The 21671-nt window shown below is 50.2% G+C and overlaps 1 protein-coding gene across 1 annotated transcript in view; it reads left to right on the top strand.

The window, feature by feature from the left end:
• The window catches only part of STAG1 (stromal antigen 1), a 1758022-nt gene that overhangs the window by 1552835 nt on the left and 183516 nt on the right, over positions 1 to 21671 (top strand). The window contains 2 exon segments of the mRNA XM_030215628.1: positions 7161 to 7300; positions 8538 to 8639. Of these exon segments, the coding sequence (XP_030071488.1) occupies positions 7161 to 7300; positions 8538 to 8639 (242 nt within the window).

Raw genomic sequence — 21671 nt, forward strand, 5'->3', positions numbered from 1 at the left:
ACACTCCCTGAAAGGTTTTGCTTAGCACAAGACTATCTCTGCTTCAGGAAGTAGTTGAAAGCTTTGCTCTTCAACCAGGCCTTTAATGGAAGTAGTAACTAACTTGCTTGTTCCATACACACACAAAATGACACCGGCTGCATGTTTAGCCACTCCTACCCTACCTAAGATAATGTTCAAGCACCTTTCTGACCTCATTTGTGAGCCATTGGGCTACTGTCAAAGAGCGGCAGCAGCAGTCAAAAACCCTCCAACCAGGACTGGACTAAACAAGCAAAACTGGAACAGCAGGACAGGAACTGAAACTGAAGGCAGGCAGGACTGGAACAAGCAGGACTGGAGCTGAAACCGTAGGCAGGCAGGACTGGAACAAGCAAGGCTGAAGCTGTAGGCAGGCAGGACTGGAGCTGAACCTGAAGGCAGGCGGGACTGGAACAACAGGACTGGAGCTGAACCTGAAGGCAAGCAGGACTAGAACAACAGGACTGGAGCTGAATCTGAAGGCTGGCGCGACTGGAACAACAGGACTGGAGCTGAATCTGAAGGCTGGCGCGACTGGAACAACAGGACTGAAGCTGAAGGCAGACAGGACTGGAACAACCTCTAGGCAAGGCAGACTAGGCAGAGCTCAAGGCTGGACAAACTAGGTAGAGTTCGTGAGAGACTAGGCAAAGCTGAAGGCTGGGCCACGTGGAGGGGCGTAATCGAACACGAACGCCCATCTCCATGGGCGTCTATGTCTGAGAACGGGTACGTGAAGGGGTGGGCCAGACCGTATTTTCGAAAAAAATGGGCGCCCAGCTTTTTTTTCGATAATACGGTTTGTGCCCAGCAAATACATCGGATTTGTGCAGATTTGAGCTAGGCGGTTTCGTTTTTCAGCGATAATGGAAACCGAAGGCGCCCAGCTCAAAAACGAACAAATCCAAGGCATTGGGTCGTGGGAGAGGCCAGGATTCGTAGTGCACTGGTCCCCCTCACATGCCAGGACACCAACCGGGCACCCTAGGAGGCACTTGTAACAATTGAAAAAAAAACAAATTAAATACCTCCCAAGTCCATAGCTCCCATCCCTTGGGTGCTGAGCCCCTCAAATCCCCCCCCCCCAAAACCCGAGGGGAAGCATATATGCACTGAATGTCTTTTCCACATTATTCAATCCTACAGTCCTACAATCCTCCATAGTTATGGAACAACATCATTATTAAATTCTATGCTGCAAACTATTTTCAAGGTGGCCACAAGTGTGTGCCTACCACAGCCTTGAGCCCTTAAATCATGGTGAGGGAGGAGGGGTTCTGGTTACAGTTCCTAATCTAAATTACCTGCAGGTGGCTACAGCCCGGTGCCTATATAATTCCACTAGCCTGTGCCCTTCTGTACCTGATGTATTATATTGTGATGAAGTTAACATCCATCTAATGCTTTTATCATTGTTTTCCCTTTTCTCCTCAGCACAATATACCATTGCTGATACCTTCAATGTGAAAAGATGACCCAGCTGTTTGTAGCTCCTTCCTGGCCCTCACCAATGTGGTTTGGTTGTGGTTAAGGGTATCTGGTGATCAGAGAGCAAACATCGTCTATGCGCTACCTATGGTTATCTCCAAGTTTCTACTTGGCAGATCACTAGTGCTAGACAACATACCTATTATTTACACAACTCTGTGCTGTGGGGCTCTATGGTAAGGGGGGGAAGAGGCTGGATGGGCATTTCTGTTCCTCAACAGAAATGCCCACCCAGCCTCCCCCCCTTACCATATAGCCTTGCAGTTTGGAAGGAACAGGTGGCCTTCTGTATGTCCACACTTATGACACATATGTACCAAAGTTTCTCTGTCACAGTTCACCTGTCATGCTACCCAGATTGCTGCCTCCTCTAACATCAACCCCAGCATGTGATATGTAGTGCACAAAGTACACACACAGACCCTGGTCGGTGCAAAAAGTGTAAAAATGTATTTCAACAAACTATACATACTTCCCCCCCCCCCCCCCCCCCAACATCATTGACCCCTCTCCTGTCCCTCCAAATGGCTTATTATTAGATCTATTATGAGCAGCATCAGACGGCTATGCGTCTGCTGGCGGTCCTCGACAGAGTGCCGCAGTGCTGCCACCTCCTGCAGCAACTGGTTGACTACAGCAACCAGTTCCTACAGGAGTTGTCTGCACTGTTGTCTGGGGCTGGTGGGTGCTCCTCCTTCCCCTCCATTGGTCCTCCTCGGCCTCCAACTCCTCCTCCTCCTCCTCCTGTGCCTCTAGTGCTGTTGCTGCCTCCTCCGCCTCCTCCATAGGCGGTCGGTGGCCCAACTGTTTGGGGAGGCTAAAGGGGGCGGGGTTAGGGGTGGGGCCAGGGGTGGAGCTTAAATCCATAATTGTCTGATAACACACAGAAAAAATAAATAAAAGTCACAATTAATACCTTTATTAAATTTAGATATATATCATATGTCAAAGAATAAAGTGGTTGCTCAAAGCATATACTAACCACAATCGCTCAACTGCAAAACACTATGCACAACTTTGTGCAAAAACACACTCAGAACCTTACTGTACCATAAATATTACACTGGGCAGAATCTAATACACCAATATACCACCCATATGGAAAATGCAGACCGTCAACAATATGAAACAAGGGATCATAATATCACAATTCTCATGTAGAGCCACAAAACACCCTAATTCATGTTTAATGTGGGATAAAATGCCATAAATAAGTAAATAAATATAAACTTTTAATGTTGAGCACCTGATTCTCAAAGTGGACATATTCCAAACACTATAATGAAAATAAAATGATCTTTTCTACCTTTGTTGTCTGGTGACTTTATTTTTCTGATTGTGCTGGCCCAGTATCCGATTCTGCTGCTATCTGTCCTCTTAACTCGGTTTCCAGGGCTTCCTTTCCATTTATTTGTTTACTTTCCGCCTTTCTTCTTCAATTCTTGTCCTACATCGGTAAGTGAAAGCTGGGTCCTCCGCAGACTTGACTGTCCAGTGGATCCAGCTTCTGCCTATTTTCTTCCTCCATGTGCAGTTTTTCTACTCTCTTCCTTTTCCCTCATCTCATTCGTCCCTCTCCCTCCATCCACGTCCAGCATTTCTTCTTCTCTCTCCCTTCCCTCTCCTCCATCCATGTAATGCAACCCTCCTCTCCATCTGCCCACCCATGTTCAGGAACCCTTCTCTCCTCTGCCCTGCCCTCCCCTCCATCCACCCACTTACACAGGAACCCTCCTGTCCCCCTGCCCTCCCCTCCATCCACTGATGTTCTGCAACCCTCCTTTCCCCCTGCCCTGAGCCCTCCCTGCCCACCAGCGACTCTTCTCTCCCTTGCCCCCGCCCCAAGCCATCTGTAGCTTTCGCTCCCCACCCCCACGGGGTCCTGTCTTTTCCGTCCGCTCTCACCCTGGTGCAGAGATGCCTTTTTAATCTTCAGTTCCTTGAACACTTTGCGTGTATCTGTTTTGTGATTGACAGCACTATTTTAGCTTATAATTCGTGAGTGTTCATCGCTATATGAGTACGTTGATTATTTGGCCACGTGATGACGTCAGTAACACGTCTAGAGGTTGCCTAGCGGTTTTGTACTATGTAGTTTTTGGAGTCTCCGTAACTTTGTAAGTATTTTTAGCCCTCCGTGGCATAATTGAGATCAACCAGGAGCATATCCGCGTTCTCCCTCGCTCCGACGCCGGTGATTCACACAGAAGCCAGCCTTAATCTGCCTGCGTCGGAGCCTCTCCCTCAGACGCGTCCCGCCTCTGCGTAAGACAGGAAGTTGTATTACAGGAGGCGGGACGCGTCTGAGGGAGAGGCTCCGACGCAGGCAGATTAAGGCTGGCTTCTGTGTGAATCGCCGGCGTCGGAGCGAGGGAGAACGCTTCACGAACTGACCATGTTGGTGGGTGAGAGCGACGGGGGCGGGAGGCAGAGACTGGTCATCTGTTTGGGGGAGCGACCGCTGCCCCTGCGCCCCACCTTGGCCAGCAGCCAAGGAAGTCCACGATTTGGCTGGGGAGGCTTAGCCTCCCCAAGCCTCTTATACGGGGCGCCTATGGCCTCCTCCTTCTGCTGCTGCCACCCTATGTATGTAAAAGGATTGTCTTTGAGATCAGCACATCCAACATGGCTTGCATAGTGCAGGAGCTGGCTGGCCTGAGGCAGGAGATGGGGAAAGGTGTGGTGAGCCCTGGGCTATACCCATGTTGTGTGAGATGCATGAGATGACATGACGGGGAACCCTGGAAGCTGGTCTGACACAGAGTTCACAGGATACGTTGGCAGACCACACTCATTGGTCAGCAGCATGTTTGCATTATGATTTGTGACTATGGTTGGCTGACCGGGTTTTTTTTTTTTGGGGGGGGGGGGGGGGTTGGGGGGGAAGCACATAACTTTAATATGGACTAGTGGTTAGCGTAGTGGACTTTGGTCCTAGGGAACTGGGTTCGATTCCCACTGCAGGCACAGGCAGCTCCTTGTGACTCTGGGCAAGTCACTTAACCCTCCATTGCCCCAGGTACAAATAAGTACCTGTATACAATATGTAAGCCGCATTGAACCTGCTATGAGTGGGAAAGCGCGGGGTACAAATGTAACAAAAATTTAAAAATAAATAAATAATAATATGAGGCAATGACATCCATTAAGAGTAGGACCTCAGGCAGGAATATCATGAAACAGTATCCACCCCAGAAAGGGGGATACAGAAGTGAGGCATGTCATCTCATTCATCTCAGAGGAGGTTAGTTGGAAGTTGCAGCCACACTCATGGGAGGGTAACTGCAACCTCAGGCCTTGATCTGGGACAGAGGTGTTATGACTTACTAGTTGCCTATTAGCCACATGGAAACTGATATTGTACACAACATTTGTATTATTAAATAAATACATTTACAGATGAGTACAGGTGCCCTGTTTATAATAGTTATGTCGAGCCCTGAGTTGCCATCTCACTGCCCTAATCATATCAGGGCTCTCCCTCTTGATTCGGCGGAACCTGCGCCGCAGGGACTCGAGGTCCCTCCAAATGCCAAATCTTCTACAAGATATAAGTTTGTACACCAGGAGTCAGGGGATGGCCCTTCTTGCCTTCAGCACACAAATTCATTTGGTAATCAAATAGGAGAGACACACAACACTGATTTGGGGGGGGGGGGGGGGGGACATTACATTGGTACAGGTAATGTCATTGAGGTGGACATGAGGACAGAGAGTACCATTTGTGTGCAATATTGTAGGGATGTGGGAATGGTTTTCCTATGTAGTACATAGATTCTATTAATGAATGTGCATGTGGACATATCACTGATTACCCTTGAATGCAGACTACAGTTAGTGCTTACATTGCTGAGGGAGCTCTTATATGTGTAGCTACAGGAGGGGGGCCCTGATAGCCCGGGGGGGGGGGGGAAGCAGGCTTGAATCAAGACAATCCTGGGGGGCAGGTGGTGGTGGTGCCTAAAAAGAATGCGCTGGTGCTTCCTGCAGAGGAGCACTAGGCACAAATTTTCAGTATCGCTGAAATTTAGCTCACTCCTCAGAGCCATGTTTTTCAGTGAATAACCGTTGGAAAACGTGCATCGTCTTATATGGACGCCCATGCGTGATGGACGTCCTTACGTGCACAATTCCATATATGGACGACGATCCCATATATGGATGGGTCAGCACGTGGACGACCATGACGCATGTGGACCTTCTTCATGCATGCAGGGCCTTATTTGTATGAGTACGTGTTCACACATGCGGAGTCTTTCTTATCTGAATCATTATCAAGTGTGTGAACCTCTTCATATATACACAAGAAAATATGTATGTTCTTTATATTTCCCATAGCTGCATGTTCCGCAAGTTCAGTGCATGTAGTTGCGGACATCGAGGTACGGGAAATGTAAAGAATATTAATGTGCAAAGTACAGTAACAAAGACATGTTTCTTGCAACACTGCCGAAGGACGTCCCTCTTAGAAGCCCGCCGTCCTTCGGCGGGCCTAGTAAGATGGACATCCTTCGGCAGTGCTGCAAGAAACATGTCTTTGTTATTATATTTTGCATATTAATATTCTTTATATTTCCCGTACCTGGATGTCCGCAACTACATGCACTGTACTTGCATAACAACCAGATACATCAGAAAAGTCCATAGTAATAAGGACGTCTTTCTCGTAAAACCGCCGAAGGACCATATGACAAATGTTGGCAAGAGTGTTGGGGGCGTCCTTTGGCGGTTCTGGAAGATGCGCGTCCTTTTTTTACTATACTTTGGGCGTCCCTGATTTGGGCGTTTCGCACTGCGATAATAAAGGACGTTCATACTATTTTTTGATTATACCTACCTTATTTTGGCCGACTTCATGAGGGCGTCCTAATTCATACTTGGACGACCTTTCAAAAATGCCCCTCCACGTGAACAAGGTTTCAGAGCAAAGGCTGTTAAGAACTTCGCAAAGCAACTGAAAGCCTGTGTTAAAGCTGGGGGTGGGCATTTTGAGCATTCACAGTGACTGCAAAATTCTGACACATTGTTAATTGTATCGTTTGAATGTTATTTTACTGTGTTTTAGCTCAAACATTTTTAACATGCAAAAATCTCTAGGTAATACTGCTAAAATATCAGTGACATCAGTGTAGCTAAAGATACTTAAATGTTGTTTAATAGTAATATGGAACTGATGATGATTGAATAAGTACGCAAAATTTCTCTTTGAAATTCAAAGTGGTTGCAACAAACTGTAGGGGGTTAATTTTTTTGCCACACCTTGTAGAGAAGTGTTGCTGCTTGTTTAGGAAATGTTGGAGAATTTTCAGTTTAGAGTATAAAAAGTATTTTGCTGGGGTCAGAAGTCATCATATAAAAATGAGACATTCTGGTGATCTTTTTGATGCTTTGTTAATTCCAGCACATTACTTCACTTTTTATAAACTTGGTTACTGTGCTTCAGTATGTATGTTTTGGAGCTACCGTGTGTGGTAACAGACTGTGCTCAAATATAATTAGAAGCAGTAAACTGCAGTTGACAGCTGGGAATTGAATTCTAGGAACACAGGTAACATGAAGGTCTAAATTTTTGCCCATTTGTAATCACTGGTGAGGCACTTTAAAGTGTTAGATGAAAATCTGTATTCATAGCTTTCTGCTACTCACTCTAGAGGGAGATGAAGAGGATGAAGCTAACAAAATTGAGGCCTTGCACAAAAGAAGGAATCTTCTAGCAGCCTTTAGCAAACTGATCATCTATGATATTGTGGACATGCATGCAGCTGCAGACATCTTCAAGCACTATATGAAGGTACGGTGGGGGGTAGCTCAGCTTCTGAGCTAAGAGAATTCCATTTATTATGGTACATACTTAAAATTGTTATTTAACTGATTTATTCAATATTATATTAAACTACTTACAATCTCAGAATGTGTTTTCGAATTGAAAAAGAATTCTTACTGTCAAGATGCATCCAGAAACAATAAAGCATATATTAACTGCTGTGGACAGGTATTTTTGATAAAACGTCTAAATCTGATTTTGGACGTTTTGTAGAAACCGTCTAAAAATCCATTAGTGTACATGGCCATTTGCTAGACGTTGTGCTCAGTGCATCTATCTTTTTGGACCATTTTTGGAGAGAAAAAAGGTCCATGTGAAAAATGTACAAAATCTAGCCATTGGAATGTAGGAAGAACCAGCAGTCTTAGTAGACTGGCCACACAGGTATCCCAGCAGCACTGCAGTGCATTTTACATAAAAGTCCCAGCTACTCATCTCGCCATTACCCCTTATATTTTATGGGGAGCCCTCCAAAAACCTACTGCACCACTACAATAGCCCTTATAGCTGCAGGTGTCACCTATATATGGGTACACTTGGTTTATGGTGGGTTTTGGAGGGATCACACTTTCTACCACAAGTGTAGCAGTTAGAGTGAGATATGGACTTGGGTCCTCTTCTCTACAGTCCATTTCACTGACCACAAGGCTACTCCAGGGACCTGCTTGCTGCTGTAATAGAACTGGCCATAACATCTGATGCTGTCATAGAGCCTGGTGTGTACTGTTTCTTTCACACCTTTGGGGGGGTGAGAAGGGGTCAGTGACCACTAGGGGAGTAAGATGGGATCATTTGGGATACTTTTTTATGACTTAGTTGTGATAAAAACAGTTCTAGACCAAAATATCTAAATTTTAGCCCTGGGTGTTTTTGTTTTGTTCCATTATAGCAGAAAAACACCCAAGTTTTGGAAATGGTCAAATCCTACCCCCAACACATCCTGGACACCACCCCCTTGTGGTGTGAATTCACTGCAGATGAACTGCTTTAAAAAGTCTTAAAAATGTGTTTTGAAAATAGCAGTTTGGATGTTTTGGCAAATAAAACATCTAAGTTTTGCTTTATGTTGTTTTTTGGATGTTTTTCTGTTTCGAAAAAGAGCCCCTAAGTATACTAACTGAATTATTTTAAAAATATTTTTGCTTGCTCTGTTTAGAGGTCAAGTTTTTTAAAAATGTAAATTTTTGCATTTTGCTACTTACAGTACTACAATGACTATGGGGATATCATCAAAGAAACGCTGAGTAAAACCAGGCAAATCGATAAGATTCAGTGTGCCAAGACACTCATTCTCAGCCTACAGCAGGTAAAATAAAATAGGATATTTATATGAGTAATGTTGCCTTTTAAATTTAAGGATTACCTGACATCTATGGTATCATGAGATGAGAAATCCTGAAAGTATTCAATATGAATCTGCTACTTCTTGCTCATATAGTTTTGTTGTTTTTTTTTAATTATTATTTTTAAAAGAGTTTTACCTACTTATTCAATCTCTATATCAACATTTTTGTTCATTAACATTAGTATAGTTAGAATAAGCTCAAAAGCTCAGCATTGTTGGGAAGGAGAATGAGTTTTCCATCTCTCTGTGTGAGGTACATAGGCTAATCTATCAGGTTGTGAGGACTGTAGATATTACAGTCCTGGCAGAAAGGTTTTTCTCTGAAGGCAATGGGAATTGCCCGTTACATAGATAGAGGTGATGTTTGATGCAGATCAGACCTTTTCCAAGGCATTCCAAATCTTACAAAATTCTTCTTGGCATGTACAATAATTTCTATACTCCTGTGTGGTCTCAGCTTGCTAATTTTACGTAAGAACATAAGTATTGTCATACAGTCCTTTTCTTTTCTCAGACTGCCTTTTCAAAGCCCTTAAATCTTTCTGGGCTTCTGCTTCATCTGGTGTTTCTTTACCTCCAGTTATGCAATTTACTTAAGCAGTCTCATGCTGGCTTGCAATCACCACAATTTTATTCCCTTCTCCCAACAGGCTTGCTGGGGTAGAAAAAAAACATCTAGAAATCTCTTGCTAAAAACCTCTGCTCTGAAACAGACAGTCCTGGCAGCAGTCCACAGCTGTTTGACATAAAAACCAAACAGTTTATATATAAATGCACCTACAAAGCAATAGATATGTTAATTATAAACAAGGCTGGTGCTAGGGTTTCTGGCATCCCCCTACAAACTATCAGTTGCCGCCCCCTTCCCCCTAGTCCAGGATTATTTCTCTCGCTCCCCTCTTCCCAACCCCTCCCCCTTTCTGGCTTTCTCCTTTTCTCTACCCTCCTCTCCCTTGGGCAGCAGATCACCTTTTTGACTGGGGGGGGGGTAGGGTTACCATTTTTTGTCCTCATAAAAAGAGGACACGCCCCGCCCTTTTCACGTCCCCTGCCCCGCCCCTTTCACGCACTCGCCCCACCCCTGACGCATATTCCCCTCCCCTGGTCACCCCCTCCTCCCCCCATCACCTTCCCTCCCCCGTCATCTCCACTCCCCCCGGTCACCTCCCCTCCCCTTACTCTACTATCCCTGGTGGTCTAGAGGTACCTCTTCGGGGCAGGAAAGAGCCCCCTCTTTCCTGCCTGGAGAGCTGCTGCCAGCTGCCCTGCATCCTGTGAGTCCGGCTCTCGGCGTTTCAAAATGGCTGCCAAGAGTTGAAGTCTCGCGAGGCTGCTTCAACTCTGGGCGGCCATTTTGAAACGCCGAGAGCTGGACTCACAGTATGCAGGGCAACTAGCAGCAGCGCTCCGGGCAGGAAAGAGGGGGCTCTTTCCTGCCCTGAAGACGAAGAGGTACCTCTAGGCCACCAGGGAGAGTAGAGTAGGGGAGAGGAGTCCCGCGCCCGCCAGCCAGCCCGTTTGTCCAGAAATCCGGACAAACGGGCAGGCTGGCCAAATCCGTCCGGACGCCCGGACATGTCCTCAAAAAGAGGACATATCCAGGTAAATCCGGATGTATGGTAACCCTGGGGGGGGGGGACACAAATTCCACCCCCAGCTCCACCAGTTGCCACACAGGGTACCGAAAGGAGCCATTTGTGTGCTTAAGTTATAGAATGCTAGTACTTATGTGCATAAGTGTTCATTCTCCGAGGACAAGCAGGCTGCTTGTTCTCACTGATGGGTGACGTCCACGGCACCCCATTCAATCGGAATCTTCACTAGCAAAGACGTTTGCTAGCCCTCGCGCGCCCATGCGCAGCGCGCATGCGCGGCCGTCTTCCCGCCCGAACCGGCTCGTATTTGTCAGTCTTCTTTTGTCCGTGCTCGGGACGGTCGTGTTTTGCCACCGTTTTGTGCCCCTCAGAAGACCTCGCGCGTCTTTCGTGTTTCTTTCAAAAAAAAAAAGAGAACCTTTTTCTCATATTTCTAGTTTTTTCCCAGCGTAAGTTTCCTTTCGCTTTCAGCAGCGGCCTTGTTGGTTGCCCGCATGGGTTTTTCTCACTTTTTTCTCGGTGCCTCTTGTCATCATCGCGAATTTTGATTTCGCCTGCGCGATTTTTCCGCCCATGACATCGAAGCCTTTCAGCGGTTTCAAGAAGTGCACCCAGTGCGCCTGGGTAATCTCGCTCACTGATAGGCACGCCTCATGTCTTCAGTGTCTGGGGGCTGGGCACCGCCCGCAGGCCTGTAGTCTTTGCGCTCTTTTGCAAAAGAGGACTCGGGTAGCGAGATTAGCCCAGTGGAACGTTCTGTTCTCCGGCGCTTCGACGGCAGCAGCATCTCGAGATTTGTCGGGTGCATCGGCGTCAGCAGCACCGAAGTCTTCTGAGATCGCATCGACGTCGACTGCATCGAGGCGACTTCCTCCTGCATCGTCGGTACCGAGACTTCGGAAGAGTGCGTCGGCGTCGGTGGTACCGGGACCCCCTCTGGTGCTGATGTCGTCGGACGGTGGTGCTTCGTCTGGAGTGCAGGTGAGGGCTGTCCATTCCCCTGCTGGTGGCGGTGAGCCTTCGGGTAGGTCTCCTCCTGCCCTGAGGGCTCCTGCGGTACAGCCCCCCCCCGGGATCGACCATCTTCGGCCCCGGCCCCGAGGAAGCGATGTCTGGATTCAACGTCCTCCTCATCGGTACCGGGGAGCTCCGGTGACATGCTTCGCTCGAAGAAGTCGAAGAAGCATCGTCACCGGTCACCTTCCCGACTTGGTACTGGGAGCTCTGGGTCGCCGAGGGAGTCGGCACCCAGCAGGCATCGGCACCGGGAGGACCGCTCACCCTCCATCCAGGATGTGTCGGTGCGCTCTACCCCGGACAGCCCGGTACCGCCTCCATGCCCGGAACAGATTCTGACCTCGACGCCTGCACCGGCTTCTCAGACTTTCTCCACAGCCACTCTGCACGAGAGTCTCCGGGCCGTTCTTCCTGGCATTCTGGAAGATCTGTTGCGCCCTTCTCCTCCGGTGCTTGCGCCACCGGTGCCGTCGAGTGAGGCAACAGCTGGCCCTTTGCCCGGGGTGAGGTCTCCGGTACCGGTGCCGCTTGCGGTACCGGTTTTGGGTGGACTCCCCGACGACGTCAGGGGAGGGAGCTTCGACGCTGCCGGCCAGGGAGTCCACCTCGACGCTCCCACCGTGGCCGTGGTTCCACGGAGTTGAGACGGACACGGCTTCAGACACAGGTCCGTGAACTTGTGTCTGATACCGATGATGAGGCCTCGTGGGAGGCAGAGGAGGACATCAGATATTTCTCTGACGAGGAGTCTGATGGCCTTCCTTCTGACCCTACTCCCTCCCCTGAAAGGCAGCTTTCTCCTCCCGAGAGTCTGTCTTTCTCGGCCTTTGTCCGGGAGATGTCTACGGCCATCCCCTTCCCGGTGGTTGTGGAGGATGAGCCAAGGGCTGAGATGTTTGAGCTCTTGGACTATCCTTCTCCACCTAAGGAAGCGTCCACAGTACCCATGCATCATGTCCTGAAAAAGACATTGCTGGCGAACTGGACCAAGCCACTAACTAATCCCCACGTTCCCCAAAAAATAAAATCCCAATATCGGATCCATGGGGACCCAGATCTGATGCGCACTCAGTTGCCTCACGACTCTGGTGTGGTGGATCTGGCCCTGAAGAAGGCTAAGAGTTCTAGGGAGCATGCTTCGGCACCCCCGGGCAAAGACCCCAGAACCTTAGACTCCTTTGGGAGGAAGGCCTACCATTCTTTCATGCTCGTGGCCAAGATTCAATCTTACCAGCTCTACACGAGCATCCATATGCGGAACAATGTGCATAAGCTGGCGGACTTGGTGGACCACCTCCCTTCTGAGCAAGCCAAGCCGTTTCAGGAGGTGGTCAGGCAGCTGAGGGCATGTAGAAAATTCCTGGCCAGAGGGGTATTTGATACCTTTGATGTTGCGTCCAGGGCCGCTGCTCAAGGTGTGGTGATGCGCAGACTCTCATGGCTGCGTGCCTCCGACCTGGAGAATAGGATCCAGCAGCGGATTGCGGACTCCCCTTGCCGTGCGGATAACATTTTTTGGGAAAAAGTCGAACAGGTGGTAGAACAGCGCCACCAACGGGATAACACTTTAAACAAATTCTCCCGCCAGCAGTCTTCAGCATCTACCTCATCAGGTAGACGTTTTTATGGGGGAAGGAGGACTGTTCCCTACTCCTGGTAAGCGTAGGTACAATCCTCCCTCTCGACAGCCTGCAGCCCAGGCTAAGCCCCAGCGCGCTCGCTCTCGTCAGCAGCGTGCGCCTCAGCAAGGCCCCTCAGCTCCCCAGCAAAAGCAGGAGGCGAGCTTTTGACTGGCTCCAGCAGAGCATAGCCGATATCAAAGTGTCCGTGCCGGACGATCTACCGGTCGGGGGGAGCTTGAAAGTTTTTCGCCAAAGGTGGCCTCTTATAACCTCCGACCAGTGGGTTCTTCAAATAGTCCGGCAAGGATACGCCCTCAATTTGGCCTCCATGCCTCCAAATTGCCCACCTCCCGGCTCAGTCTTTCAGCTTCCAGCACAAGCAGGTACTTGCAGAGGAACTCTCCGCCCTTCTCAGCGCCAATGCGGTCGAGCCCGTGCCACCGGGGCAAGAAGGGTTGGGATTCTATTCCAGGTACTTCCTTGTGGAAAAGAAAACAGGGGGGATGCTTCCCATCCTAGACCTAAGGGCCCTGAACAAATATCTGGTCAAGGAAAAGTTCCTTTCCCTGGGCACCCTTCTTCCCCTGATTCAGGAACAAGATTGGCTATGTTCTCTGGACTTAAAGGATGCTTACACGCATATTCCGATACTGCCAGCCCACAGACAGTATCTCCGATTCCTTCTGGGAACACGTCACTTCCAGTACTGTATGCTACCCTTTGGGCTCGCCTCTGCGCCCAGGGTGTTCACGAAGTGCCTGGCTGTGGTAGCAGCAGCGCTTCGCAGACTTGGAGTGCACGTGTTCCCTTATCTCGACAATTGGCTGGTGAAGAACACATTCGAGGCAGCAGCTCTACAGTCCATGCAGATGACTATTCGCCTCCTAGAGCTACTGGGGTTTGTGATAAATTATCCAAAGTCCCATCTTCTCCCAGTACAGAGACTCGAATTCATAGGAGCTCTGCTGGATTCTCGGACGGCTCGTGCCTATCTTCCGGAGACAAGGGCCAACAATCTGTTGTCCCTCGTCTCCCGGGTGCGAGCGTCCCAGCAGATCACAGCTCGGCAGATGTTGAGATTGCTTGGCCACTTGGCCTCCACAGTTCACGTGACTCCCATGGCTCGTCTTCGCATGCGATCCGCTCAATGGACCCTAGCTTCCCAGTGGTTTCAGGCTGCTGGGGATCTAGAGGACGTGATCCACCTGTCCACGAATTTTCTCGAATCCCTGCACTGGTGGACGATTTGGTTCAATTTGACTCTGGGACGCCCTTTCCAAATTCCTCAGCCACAAAAAGTGCTGACTACGGATGCGTCTCTCCTGGGGTGGGGAGCTCATGTCAATGGGCTTCACACACAGGGAAGCTGGTCCCTCCAGGAACAAGGTCTACAGATCAATCTCCTGGAGTTATGAGCGGTCTGGAACGCTCTGAAGGCTTTCAGAGATCGGCTGTCCCACCAAATTATTCAAATTCAGACAGACAACCAGGTTGCCATGTACTATGTAAACAAGCAGGGGGGCACCGGATCTCGCCCCCTGTGTCAGGAAGCCGTCAGCATGTGGCTGTGGGCTCTCCATCACGGCATGTTTCTCCAAGCCACATATCTGGCTGGCATAAACAACAGTCTGGCCGACAGGTTGAGCAGGATTATGCAACCTCACGAGTGGTCGCTCAACTTCAGAGTAGTGCGCCGGATCTTCCAAGTGTGGGGCACCTCCTTGGTAGATCTCTTCGCATCTCAAGCCAACCACAAGGTCCCTCAGTTCTGTTCCAGACTTCAGGCCCACGGCCGCCTGGCATCGGATGCCTTCCTCCTGGATTGGGGGGAAGGCCTGCTGTATGCTTATCCTTCCCATACCTCTGGTGGGGAAGACTTTGCTGAAACTCAAGCAGGACCTAGGCACCATGATTCTGATTGCTCCTTTTTGGCCGCGTCAGATCTGGTTCCCTCTTCTTCTGGAGTTGTCCTCCGAAGAACTGTGGAGATTGGAGTGTTTTCCGACCCTCATCACACAGAACGAAGGGGCGCTTCTGCATCCCATCCTCCGGTCTCTGGCTCTCACGGCCTGGATGTTGAGAGCGTAGACTTTGCCTCTTTGGATCTGTCGGAGGGTGTCTCCCGCATCTTGCTTGCTTCCAGGAAAGATTCCACTAAGAGGAGTTACTTCTTTTTATGGAGGAGGTTTGCCATCTGGTGTGACAGCAAGGCCTTAGATCCTTGCTCTTGTCCTACACAGACCCTGCTTGACTACCTTCTGCACTTGTCTGAGTCTGGTCTCAAAACCAACTCTGTAAGGGTTCACCTTAGCGCAATCAGTGCATACCATTACCGTGTGGAAGGTAAGCCGATCTCGGGACAGCCTTTAGTTGTTCGCTTTATGAGAGGTTTGCTTTTGTCAAAGCCCCCCATCAAACCTCCTACAGTGTCTTGGGATCTCAATGTCGTCCTCACCCAGCTGATGAAACCTCCTTTTGAGCCACTGAATTCATGCCATCTGAAGTACTTGACCTGGAAGGTCATTTTCTTGGTGGCAGTTACTTCAGCTCGTAGAGTCAGTGAGCTTCAGGCCTTGGTAGCCCATGCTCCTTACAACAAATTTCATCATAATAGAGTAGTCCTCCGCACTCACCCTATGTTCTTGCCGAAGGTGGTGTCGGAGTTCCATCTGAACCAGTCAATTGTCTTGCCAACATTCTTTCCCCGTCCGCATTCCTGCCCTGCTGAACGTCAGCTGCACACATTGGACTGCAAGCGAGCATTGGCCTTCTATCTGGAGCGGACACAGCCCAACAGACAGTCCGCCCAAATGTTTGTTTCTTTTGATCCCAACAGGAGGGGAGTGGCTGTGGGGAAACGCACCTTATCAAATTGGCTAGCGGACTGCATTTCCTTCACTTACGCCCAGGCTGGGCTGGCTCTTGAGGGTCATGTCACGGCTCACAATGTTAGAGCCATGGCTGCGTCAGTGGCCCACTTGAAGTCAGCCACTATTGAAGAGATCTGCAAGGCTGCGACGTGGTCATCTGTCCACACATTCACATCTCATTACTGCCTGCAGCAGGATACCCGACGCGACAGTCGGTTCGGGCAGTCAGTGCTTCAGAATCTGTTTGGGGTTTAGAATCCAACTCCACCCCCCCTAGGCCCATTTTTTATTCTGTTCCAGGCTACACTCTCAGTTAGTTGGATAAGTTGTTAGGTCAATCTCAGTTATGTCCTCGCCGTTGCGAGGCCCAATTGACCATGTTTGTTGTTTTGAGTGAGCCTGGGGGCTAGGGATACCCCGTGAGAACAAGCAGCCTGCTTGTCCTCGGAGAAAGCGAATGCTACATACCTGTAGAAGGTATTTTCCGAGGACAGCAGGCTGATTGTTCTCACAAACCCGCCCGCCTCCCCTTTTGGAGTTCCCTTGTCTTTGTCTTGCTACATACGGGACTGACGAACACGAGCCGGTTCGGGCGGGAAGACGGTCGCGCATGCGCAGTGCGCATGGGCGCGCGAGGGCTAGCAAACGTCTTTGCTAGTGAAGATTCCGATTGGAGGGTGTGCCGTGGACGTCACCCATCAGTGAGAACAATCAGCCTGCTGTCCTCGGAGAATACCTTCTACAGGTATGTAGCATTTGCTTTATATACACATAAATTCTAGAGCTCTGTTCTATTGTAAGTTATGTGCTGAAGTGCTGCATTTAAGGGCGTATTCACAATCAAGGCCTATATTTAGGCGTATCAATGCCAACTTACTCTATAACAGCATCTTGGCACACAGATACCGTTATAGAACTGGTGCTCAGCTTGTGGCACTGGTGTGCCTAAAGTGTGGCATCCAGTTATAGAATTGCTCCGCTAGAGTTTAATTATTCATTCACATGGGACCATCCCAAATCAACCAATAAAATTCCCAGCAACAGGTACAGAACAGAAGTAGAATTACAACAGCATTCCATTCAAACTCTGGTATCACATCAGTGAAAGCATCAGAAACTTCCTCCACTACACTGAGAAATAATGCAAAACCTTGCAAATAGGCACTCAATCTGCATTAACCCTACCTAAGGAATGTTAGCACTGCAAATATTCTAGAACACTGTTACACCTCCAATTGGAAAAAGAGAACACAGAACAAAGAATACTTCTCTGCTGTTACAGAAGGAACACATGGACCATCATCTAGTGAAAAAGAGTCTACAGATTAGAAACAAATATCTAGACCAAAAATTAAATAGAAAATTCAAGAAACCAGACTGGCAGCAGCAGAACACTGAAAAAGAGGAATAGAAAGACATTTCCTCCTGTGCAGAACAAAAGAAGTAAACATTTTCAAAGCTCACATCCTATTCTCTAAATATTAAAAATTTTTGTCTGACCATTTTTCTATGTGAGTTTGGTCTTGGTCTCTCTTTACTACTTCCTCTTGTTGGTTTTCTCCCAAGTCCTTTTCCAGGATCTGATGTCTATTTTTCTGCTTCTTCGCTGTCTATCTTCTTCCCTTTCTCACTTATATCTAACGCTGACTCTGATCCTTCTGTTTCATTTTTTTCTCCATTTCTCTAATCTGCTTTTTTAAAATCTATCTGTAATTAGATTTCAATCCTCCTCCTCCTCTTCCCACAATTCTCAGTCTCCGTCATTCGCCTGCTTACTAACTTTTTATTCATACCTATCTGTCTTATTCTTCCTCAGTCTCCTATTTCCTATCTTTCACCCACTCTCTAGTCTCCCATTTCCACCCTTTGTATTATGTTTCAACAGTTTTTATTAACCAATCAGGAAATACGCTTTCACATTTACCCATTAACTGTGGGTCCACATAGTAACACTTATAATAACAATACAACAGATATATGTCTTTCTCCGAGGACAAGCAGGCTGCTTGTTCTCACTGATGGGTGACGTCCACGGCAGCCCCTCCAATCGGAATCTTCACTAGCAAAGTCCTTTGCTAGCCCTCGCGCGCACCGCGCATGCGCGGCCGTCTTCCCGCCCGAAACCGGCTCGAGCCGGCCAGTCTTCTTTTGTCCGCACTCGGTACGGTCGTATTTTTCGCCGTGTCGAGCCCCGGAGAGTCGACCTCGCGCGTCCATATTGTTGAACGTGTTTTTTCTTCATAAAAGCTTTCCTTGTACTCGGGAAGTGCTCCGGAACCCCTCCACCGGGTTTCGTTTCAATCCTCCCCGTATTTCCAGCTTTTGGCCCCGATAAGTTTTCTTTCGTCGTCGGGGTAGGCCTCTTTTCGGCCTCGGTCGAGATTTTCTCCCTCTAAAGTTTTGGTGCTCTTTTTCCGTCATTTCGGACTTTGATTTCGCCGGCGTGATTTTTCCGCCCATGACATCGAAGCCTTCCAGCGGCTTCAAGAAGTGCACCCAGTGCGCCCGGGTTATCTCGCTCACTGATCGACACTCGTCGTGTCTTCAGTGTCTGGGGGCCGAGCACCGCCCTCAGAACTGTAGTCTGTGTTCCCTGCTTCAAAGGCGGACTCAGGTAGCGAGACTAGCCCAGTGGAACGTTTTGTTCTCGGGCTCTTCGTCGGCATCGGCACCGGGATCTTCGAGTGCATTGACGTCGTCAGCGTCCAGACCATCTTCCTCGGCCGCCCTTGCATCGAGTGCATCGAGGCATCGGGCCTCTGCATCGGCGCCGAGACATCGGATAGCTGCATCGACGTCGGTGGTACCGGGACCTCGTCTGCTGATGTCGTCGGACGGTGGTGCATCGTCAGGAGTGCAGGTGAGGGCTGTCCATTCCCCTGCTGGTGGCGGTGAGCCTTCGGGTGGGTCTCCTCCCACCCTGAGGGCTCCTGCGGTACAGCCCCCCCGAGACCGACCTTCTTCGGCCTCGGCCCCGAGGAAGCGACGGATGGATTCTACGTCCTCCTCGTCGGTGCCGGGGAGCTCCGGTGACATGCTTCGGAAGAAGTCGAAGAAGCATCGACACCGGTCTCCTCCCCGCGTCGGCACCGAGAGCTCTGGGTCGCCGAGGGATTCGGCACCCAGCAGGCATCGGCACCGAGAGGACCGCTCACCCTCTGTTCAAGAGGTGTCGATGCGCTCCACTCTGGACAGCCCGGAACAGCCTCCTCGCCCGGAACAGGTCCTGACGTCGACGCCTGCATCGACCTCACAGCCTTTCTCTGCAGCCGCTCTAAACGAGAGCCTCCGGGCCGTTCTCCCAGAGATTCTGGGAGAGCTGTTGCGCCCTACCCCTCCGGTACCGGCGGTGCTTGCGCCTCCGGTACCGTCGAGCGTGGCGCCGGCTGGCCCATCGCCCAGGTTGAGGTCCCCGACGTCGGTACCGCGTGCGGTACCGGCAGCGGCCACCTCCCAGGAAGGCTCCCCGACTACGTCGGCGGAGGGAGCTTCGCCGATGCGGGCGAGGGAGTCTACCTCTCGACGCCCCCATCGTGGACGTGGCTCCACTGAGTCGAGCCGGGCGAGGTTGCAGACACAGGTTCGTGAACTTGTGTCTGACACCGAGGGTGAGGCCTCGTGGGAGGAAGAGGAAGATCCTAGATATTTCTCTGACGAGGAGTCTGAGGGTCTTCCTTCTGATTCCACTCCCTCTCCTGAAAGACAGCTTTCTCCTCCCGAGAGTCTGTCTTTTGCTTCCTTTGTCCGGGAGATGTCTACGGCCATCCCCTTCCCGGTGGTTGTGGAGGACGAGCCCAGGGCTGAAATGTTTGAGCTCCTGGACTATCCTTCTCCACCTAAGGAAGCGTCCACCGTTCCCTTGCACCATGTCCTAAAAAAGACATTGCTTGCGAACTGGACGAAACCCTTAACTAATCCCCACATTCCCAAGAAGATCGAGTCCCAGTACCGGATCCATGGGGACCCAGAGCTGATGCGCACTCAGTTGCCTCACGACTCTGGAGTTGTGGATTTGGCCCTAAAGAAGGCTAAGAGTTCTAGGGAACATGCTTCGGCGCCCCCGGGCAAGGACGCTAGAACCTTAGACTCCTTTGGGAGGAAGGCCTACCATTCCTCTATGCTCGTGTCCAAGATCCAGTCTTACCAGCTCTACACGAGCATACTCATGCGGAACAATGTGCGGCAGTTGGCGGGCTTGGTTGATGCTCTTCCCCCTGAGCAAGCCAAGCCTTTTCAGGAGGTGGTCAGGCAGCTGAAGGCGTGCAGAAAATTCCTGGCCAGAGGAGTTTATGACACTTTTGATGTTGCGTCCAGGGCCGCTGCTCAAGGTGTGGTGATGCGCAGGCTCTCATGGCTGCGTGCCGCCGACCTGGAGAATAGAATCCAGCAGCGGATTGCGGACTCGCCTTGCCGTGCGGACAACATTTTTGGCGAAAAAGTCGAACAGGTGGTAGAGTCTCTCCACCAGCGGGACACCGCATTCGACAAATTCGCCCGCCGGCAGCCTTCAGCTTCTACCTCTACAGGTAGACGATTTTTCGGGGGAAGGAAGACTGTTCCCTACTCTTCTGGCAAGCGTAGGTACAATCCTCCTTCCCGACAGCCTGCGGCCCAGGCTAAGCCCCAGCGCGCTCGCTCTCGTCAGCAGCGTGCGACTCAGCAAGGCCCCGCGGCGCCCCAGCAAAAGCAAGGGGCGAGCTTTTGACTGGCTCCAGCAGAGCATAGCCGACATCCAAGTGTCCGTGCCGGGCGACCTGCCGGTCGGAGGGAGGTTGAAAGCTTTTCACCGAAGGTGGCCTCTCATAACCTCCGATCAGTGGGTTCTGCAAATAGTCCGGCAGGGGTACACCCTCAATTTGACCTCAAAACCTCCAAATTGTCCACCGGGAGCTCAGTCTTACAGCTTCCAGCACAAGAGGGTACTTGCAGAGGAACTCTCCGCCCTTCTCAGCGCCAATGCGGTCGAGCCCGTGCCATCCGGGCAAGAAGAGCTGGGATTCTATTCCAGGTACTTCCTTGTGGAAAAGAAAACAGGGGGGATGCGTCCCATCCTAGACCTAAGGGCCCTGAACAAATATCTCGTAAAAGAAAAGTTCAGGATGCTTTCCCTGGGCACCCTTCTCCCCATGATTCAGCAAAACGATTGGCTATGCTCTCTGGACTTCAAGGATGCCTACACACATATCCCGATACTGCCAGCTCACAGACAGTATCTGCGATTTCAGTTGGGCACACGCCACTTCCAGTACTGTGTGCTACCCTTTGGGCTCGCCTCTGCGCCCAGGGTGTTCACAAAGTGCCTAGCTGTGGTAGCAGCGGCACTTCGCAGGCTGGGAGTACACGTGTTCCCATATCTCGACGATTGGCTGGTAAAGAACACGTCCGAGGCAGGAGCCCTGCAGTCCATGCAGATGACTATTCGCCTTCTGGAGCTACTGGGGTTTGTGATAAATTACCCAAAGTCCCATCTTCTTCCAGTGCAGAACCTCGAATTCATAGGAGCCCTGCTGGATTCTCGGACGGCTCGCGCCTATCTCCCAGAGACGAGAGCCAACAACTTGTTGTCCCTCGTCTCCCGGGTGCGGGCGTCCCAGCAGATCACAGCTCGGCAGATGTTGAGATTGCTGGGCCATATGGCCTCCACAGTTCACGTGACTCCCATGGCCCGCCTTCACATGAGATCTGCTCAATGGACCCTAGCCTCCCAGTGGTATCAGGCCGCTGGAGGTCTAGAGGACGTGATCCACCTGTCCACGAGTTTTCTCGAATCCCTGTATTGGTGGACGATTTGGACCAATTTGACTCTGGGACGTCCCTTCCAAATTCCTCAGCCACAAAAAGTGCTGACCACGGATGCGTCTCTCCTGGGATGGGGAGCTCATGTCAATG

This window comes from Microcaecilia unicolor, chromosome 10 (assembly GCF_901765095.1).
Source record: "Microcaecilia unicolor chromosome 10, aMicUni1.1, whole genome shotgun sequence".
NCBI classification, from domain to species: Eukaryota; Metazoa; Chordata; class Amphibia; order Gymnophiona; family Siphonopidae; genus Microcaecilia; species Microcaecilia unicolor.